The sequence below is a fragment of the Erinaceus europaeus genome, chromosome 17, assembly GCF_950295315.1.
Source record: "Erinaceus europaeus chromosome 17, mEriEur2.1, whole genome shotgun sequence".
Classification (NCBI taxonomy): domain Eukaryota; kingdom Metazoa; phylum Chordata; class Mammalia; order Eulipotyphla; family Erinaceidae; genus Erinaceus; species Erinaceus europaeus.
This window is the reverse complement of record NC_080178.1, coordinates 12,619,984-12,627,198: the sequence shown is the minus strand read 5'-3', so window position 1 is coordinate 12,627,198 and position 7,215 is coordinate 12,619,984. Positions and strand designations below refer to the sequence as shown.

General features: G+C 36.1%; 1 protein-coding gene across 1 annotated transcript; it reads left to right on the top strand.

Moving 5' to 3' along the window:
- Positions 1–5,190: 5,190 nt before the first annotated feature.
- LOC103116524 (olfactory receptor 5D13-like) lies at positions 5,191–6,261 on the top strand (the record flags this gene model as incomplete). The annotated part of the gene is made up of 1 exon (XM_007526421.2): positions 5,191–6,261. A coding segment is annotated over one exon (945 nt), but the record flags the coding sequence as incomplete, so codon positions are not given.
- Positions 6,262–7,215: the final 954 nt, after the last annotated feature.

The window sequence follows — 7,215 nt, the reverse complement described above, 5'->3', positions numbered from 1 at the left end:
TGAGAAGCTGAGAGAGAAAAGGGAGATATGGAGACAAGAAAAGAAACACCTGCAACACTACTTTTCCACTAGTGAAACTTCCCCACTGCAGGTGAAGAGTGAAGTCTTAAACCCGGGTCCTTGTGCATTGCAATGTGCACATTCAACTGGCTGTGTCCATCATAAATCCCCCAGATATATTTAATTTTTTAAATTAAAATATTATTTTTTAAAAATTAAAAATTTGGGGCAATTAGGTAATGGGCATATTAGATATAAAAGAGCTCTGGGTTTTTTTTTGAAAGATCAGAATGTGGATCACTTCACTTATAATCTTATTATTATACCCAAATAAAAATATTTTACCTATATATCTTAGAACATATCATAATAGGTGTTTTTCACTTTTTTCAATTGTGTCAATGTAAATATACATTATCAATTCATTTATTAAACAATTGGAAATTTCACTGTGATGATTTCAGATTCATATTGTTTCAAAAATAATACAGAGTCCAATATTTTGTGGCCTGTTTTCCCCTATGATAGTAAAAAGTGTATTATAAGCCAGAAAGAGAAAGATGAATATGGGATAACTCCACTCATAGACAAAAGTTGAAAAATAAGAACAGAAGAGAAAACACAAAGCAAAACTTGGACTGGAGTTGGTGTGGTGTCTTGCACCAAAGTAAAGGACCCTGGGTTGGAGTTGGTGAGATGTTCAGGTCCTGGAACATGAAGGCAGAGGAGAGCCTAGGTAGGGAGTTAGAGTGTTATGCGGAGAACTCAGAAATGTTACACATGTACCAACCACTGTATTTTACTATCAACTATAAACCATTATTTACCCCAATAAAGAAAACAGTATATTACCCTCCTCATTTACAGGAAAGATTTAATAAAGCACAGGATACAACAAATCCTTATTATCTGCTTCTTTCTTTCCACTCAGTCATGAAATTAACTGTAGTAAATGGTGTGTTTGTGTTAAAACTAGCTGAGTTCGTAGATCAATTCCATTTATAATACATTGCTTTGCAATGTCATTATTTCCCACTTATCCTATTTGCACAGAAATCTATAACAACATTCAACAGTTCCCACTGATGCCAATGAAATATCCTAGACAATTTAACTCTTATATTCTAATTTTATTTTAAATATTCAGCTCTATAATGTATACTGTTAATGGATAGAATCATGAATATACAAAGTCTTATCTGGTTCAGACTATCTCACATTCATAAACAAAGTTTACAATAGCTTCTACAGGAAATGAAGATTCAAACATAACACTGAATTTACACAACATAGCAAGTAATCATAATATGTTATTTGCGCAAGCATCCAGATGCTTGTTTGTATGCATGTATAAATATATACATATATATTCCTATATAGAAGAAGTCAGAAGCACAATAAAAGCTAATAGAAGTTATTTCAATTGTTTTTCAATGGTTGGTTTGTCTTTCACATTATTTCTGTATATAACATGTAGCTACATACTTTTTTTTTCTATTAGGGCTTCCCTACTTCAGGCTGACTTTTCAGCTAGAGAAACATAGGGAAAGAAAAAGTCACCATAGCATGAAAGTGTCCTCTTCTGTGGTGATGGCCAGGATCAAATCGGGGTCTTGGGTCTAGGCAGTGTGGTGCACTGGGTTAAGTGATCCAGTTCAGACCCCTGGCGCCCCACCTATAGGGGGCCAAACTTTCACAAGGCGGAAAGCAGGTCTGCAGATATCTCTCTGTCTCCCTGACCCCTCTCAATTTTTCATGTCCAATGCAACAAAAATGAAAAATGGCCTCCAGGAGCAGTGGATCAGCACCGAGCCCCAGTGATAACCCTGGAGGGAAAAAAAAAAAACTTGTGCATGACAAAGCAAGTGAACTATATTGTCTGTTTCCTGTGAAATATTTTCATTCTGTACCTATATATTTAAAAACTGATATTTAGCTGGGGAGAAAGTACCATATTAGACTGTAAAGCTTAAAAAAATGAGGTTCCATGTTAAAGTCTCCATAATACATATGTTAGAGTAATACTTTGGTTCTCACTATTTTTTTATTTTTATTTATAAATTGGGAAATATTGACAAGACCATAGGATAAGAAGGGTACAAATCCACACAATTCCCACCACCAGAACTCATTATCCCATCCGCTCCCTTGATAGATTTCCTATTCTTTAACCCTCTGAGAGTATGGACCCAGGGTCATTATGGAGTGCAGAAGGTGCAAGGTCTGGCTTCTGTAATTGCTTCCCCACTGAAAAAGGGTGTTGGCAGGTCAATTCATACTCCCTGCCTGTTTCTCTCTTTCCCTAGTGGGGCAGGACTCTGGGGAATGAGGGTTCCAGCATACATTGGTAGGGTTGTCTGCCCAGGGAAGTCTGGTTGGCATCATGGTAGCATCTGGAACCTGGTAGATGAAGAAAAGAATTAAGATATAAAACAGAATGAATTGTTGACTAATAATGAACCTAAAGGTAAGAATATTGCAGATGAAGATTTGGGGTCTTCATTTTGGAAAAAAACTAGTAGTAAGTCTATTTTAGATATATTCCAAGGGGCCACTCACTTTACTAGTTTTGGCCTGCGCCTGACATCTAGTATGCAGGCGGACCCAAGTTATTGTCTGGGGAGATGATTTCATAGCTGGAAAAGGACTAGAAAGCTGAATCAGAGAAAAGAGTAGCTCCCTAATATGGGGAAAGTATATAAATATTGTGAACTGTAGGCCCCATGAATTTGATCTGGGGCCCATATTCAACACAAGATCCTACGTAGCCTCTGCATCCCTGTAGGTCTGAGCTCACATTCTGTGGTCACGGCTAGGAACATTCCAGGCTGCACTCATTTCAGGACCCATTTTCATAGGGTGAGGTTCCAAATTAAAGTCTCCATAATACATATGCCAGAGTAATACTTTGGTTCTCACTCTTTAGTAACTGTAAAATGCTTGAAAAAATGAAAAGGATATTGACTATAATGATGGTAACGTTATTCCCCAATCTTTAGAAGAAATTATATACAACAATTACAATATGGGAAACTTTAATTTTTATCTAATTTTGTTTGTGGTCCACAAAGAACTGTTTCATTATATTCTCTAGAGTTAATATCTTTAAGATCTCGGCGGCATATGTGTGTGACACAGATTGGTGCTGCAATTCAATTATTCGTTCTTCGCTTCCCTCTTCCATCTCTTTTCAAAATATTTGAGGAGCTTTAATTTTACTTATAAATGTATTGGTATATCCTGCAATTGCTATTCCTGATTTTCAGCTTTCTTAAGTTTTAAAATATAATTCTCAATAGGAAATTTCCTGGATACTAAGTATATCAAAGAAGCATCCTTAGATGAATATGTCAAGTTTTTCTGCAGATAGGTGAGTAAATATATTTTAATTATATTTCACTTTATAAAGAGAATCTTTCTGTCCCAGTTATTTTTACAGGAGACAAACACAGGTGTATATCAAATGACAAGGACACATGCTTAGTTTTGTACTTGATTCCCCTTTTTTTCTCTATGTGTATTATATATAATTCAATAGCCAGTTTTTTTAAATCACAGTATTCTTGCACTTGTCCTCATATTCAAATGTTGATATTAATAACAAAAATAAGCTACATTGCAATAAACTGTGTGTTTATTTTTATTTATTATTTATTTTTCTTCTTCAATTTTTGAAGAAGAGTTTGAAAATGAGGCCCATATAGATGAACATTTTTTAAATGTTAATACAATATTGCTAAGAGCAAGTGGACGACCAAGAAAATAAGTTAACAGAGAACCACAGAGAATATCTGTTTAATCTAATCCATGTAAATAAAAAAAAATCACACAGTATAATCTCAAGAGGAGTGCACCAGTCTTGGAGGTTTGAGGTAGACTAAGCTAATTAATGATGATGTATTGTTAGAGTCTCTAGCATTATAGTTTAGTACATTACTATTAAGGGAATTTTCCCATAAATCTCTATAAAAACTTGATGTTATAGTATAATAAATATGGAAATCAAGTTAAACACTTTTCTATAACCAAGAAACTGAAGTTCAGAAAGTATATACTTCTTATGCTATAGTATTAAAATATTGAGAAAGGAATGAGAATTAAAAATATATGGCATACCAGTTAAACACATACTACCATGTACAAGGACCCAGGTTCTAACCCCTGTTCCATACCGCAGAGGAGACGCTTCATGAGTGGTGAAGCAAGTCTGTAGGTGTCTCTCCCTCACATCTCTCTACCCTTTCAAATTCTTTTTGTCCTGTTAAATAAAACAAGAAAGAAAAAAATGGCTGCTGGGAGCTGTGAATTCAGAGTGTTTATACCATGAAGCAAGCCCTGGTGGCAATTAATATGTGTGTGTAAAATTTATTTAAAAGAACATCAGCAGCACATTTCACCTACCACCAATAAGGTGTCTCCCTCCAATATATGGCAATGTCCTAATCAACTTTCAGCCCTATCTCCTCCATCATTATCATCCTATTTTCTGCTCACAGAGACCAAGTGCTGGTTAATGTTTGGCCGTCTTCTCCCTTCCTTTTCCTTTCCTCTTTTCTTTCTCCCTTTCTTATGTAACCACATATAAAAACTTGATCATCTGGTATTTGCTTTTTTCCATTTTCCTTATTAACTTAACTCTACTTGTGTTGACATCCTAGCTAAAAAAAAAAAAAAAAAAAGATCTCACATTTCCTTGTAGTTGAGTAGTACTGCCTTGTTTACATAGTCCACATCCTCCTTAACCATCCTTCTGTAGTTAGACAGCTCATGTAGGTTTTACTGTAGGAAAGTCTTCAAACAGGTACATTACAAATAAACAAAACAAGCATAGATATGAAGCTTTTTTTCTAAAATGTGGACTTTTTAAAGAATATTTATAAGTTTTAACTATCTGTACCCAGATATATCCAATCATTCTCATTAAGTCAGTTATTCCTAAAATCACCAAGTCTCTTAATTAAGAATATGTTACTTAAACTGTGTTTTTCTTCTTCTCTCAACTGCCTTCTTCCTTATATCATTTGTCACAAGTTTCATGCCTACTCCACAGCAATTTCTAACTTCTGAAAGAATGTAAAGGCAAGTGTCTCCCATAACACTGTTATGTAAAACCACTAGTCTCTAAAATGTCCTTATTTAATGTCTATTATAATTTTTTTCTTCTTAATTATTTGAATCAATGTTATCCACAGGAACCAGGAAAACCAGAGCATTGAAGTCACTTTCATTCTCTTGGGCTTCTCAGAATACCCAGATCTCCAGCTGCCCCTGTTCCTCTTATTCCTGACCATCTACACAGTCACTGTGCTGGGGAACCTGGGCATGATACTGATTATCAGGATCAACCCCAAACTCCACGTCCCAATGTACTTCTTCCTCAGTCATTTGTCCTTCCTTGATTTCTGTTACTCTACAGTGGTTACACCCAAACTGCTAGAAAACCTGGTTGTCGAAGACAGAACCATCTCTTTCTCAGGATGCATCTCTCAGTTCTGTTTTCAGTGCATATTTGTGGTGGCTGAAACATTCATGTTGGCAGTGATGGCCTACGACAGGTTTGTAGCAGTCTGTAACCCCCTGCTCTACACCACTGCAATGTCCTTCAGGCTCTGCTCCTTGCTGGTGGGGGCATCATACTCTTGGGGATTATTTTGTTCTGGGACCCTTACCTACTTTCTAGCAGAATCATCCTATAGAGGAAAAAATATCATTAAAAACTTCTTCTGTGAGCATTCTGCCATTGTTTCCATTTCCTACTCTGACCCCTACTTAAGCCAGCATGTTATTTTAGTTCTTGCTACCTTCAATGAAATAAGCAGCCTGGTGATCATTCTGACTTCTTATGTGTTCATTTTCATCACTGTTATGAAGATGCCCTCAACTGGAGGCCGTCACAAAGCCTTCTCCACATGTGCCTCCCACCTGACTGCCATCACCATCTTCCATGGAACCATCCTATTCCTCTACTGTGTTCCCAACTCCAAGAGCTCATGGCTCTTGATTAAGGTGGCCTCCATTTTTTACACAATAGTTATCCCCATGCTGAACCCTCTGATCTACAGCCTCAGAAATAAAGATGTGAAAGAGACAGTGAGGAAACTTGTCAACACTAAACTCTTCTGTGATATAATGTAAAATATGAGGGTATTAATGATTTATTCAATAACAAATGAATATGTAAATATTTTAACTTTGCAAGTGACATTTCATAGCTAATCAATCTAATGTCTGTAAAAATTATAAAGAATGGGGTTGGGTAGTGACACACTCAGTAGAGCTTATACATTACCATGCTCAAGGACCCAGATCCCTAGGTTCACACAGGGACTTTTCTGTAGCCCTTTCAATAGATGTTTGATGTATTTAGATGGCCTCTCATTGGATGCATAGCTGTTAATAATCATTATGACCTCTTGATTGACTGATCCTCTGAGCATTAAGTAGTGTTCATTCCTATCTTCTTAAATTTTATTTTCATTAAGATCTATTGCGTCAGCTTGATAATATCTGTTCCTGCCACTTTTTTGTGGTCCATTGGCTTGTATGGTAGTTTTCTATCCTTTCATTTTGAGTCTGTATTTGTCCTGTTGAGTTAGGTGGGATTCCTGCAGGCAATATATGGTTAGGTTGTGTTTTCTGATCCATCTTCCTACTCTGTGTATTTTAATAGATGAATTCAGGCCACTGACATTTATTGATATTATAGAATGAAGATATTTTAATGTCATTAATTGTAGGTTTTTAGAGTCTTCTGATATATGGCATGTTTATGAAAATGTGATTGTTTATAAGAGACTATTCAGAACTTCTTACAGGGCAGGCTTGGTGATAGTGATTCCTTCAAATTTTGCTCATCTGAGAAGGTTTTTATATCTCCATATAGTTTGAATGACAGTCTAGCATGATACAGTAGTCTTGGTTGAAAGCCTTTCTCAATGAGCACTCGATAGATATCTTGCCATTCTCTTCTGGCCTGTAGTGTTTTTTGTAGAGAAATCTTCTCCTAATCTTATGGGTTTTCATCTGCAGGTGACTCTGTTTTTCTCTTGAAGCCTTCAGGATCCTTTCTTTATCCTTATTCCTTTCCATTCTAAATATGATGTGTGTTGATGTCTTTAAGTCTGGGTTAGTTCTGTTTGAGACGCTCTGGGCTTCTTGAACTTATATGTCTTTGATGTTGTGTATACTAGAGGAGTTCTCAGCTATTATGTCCTG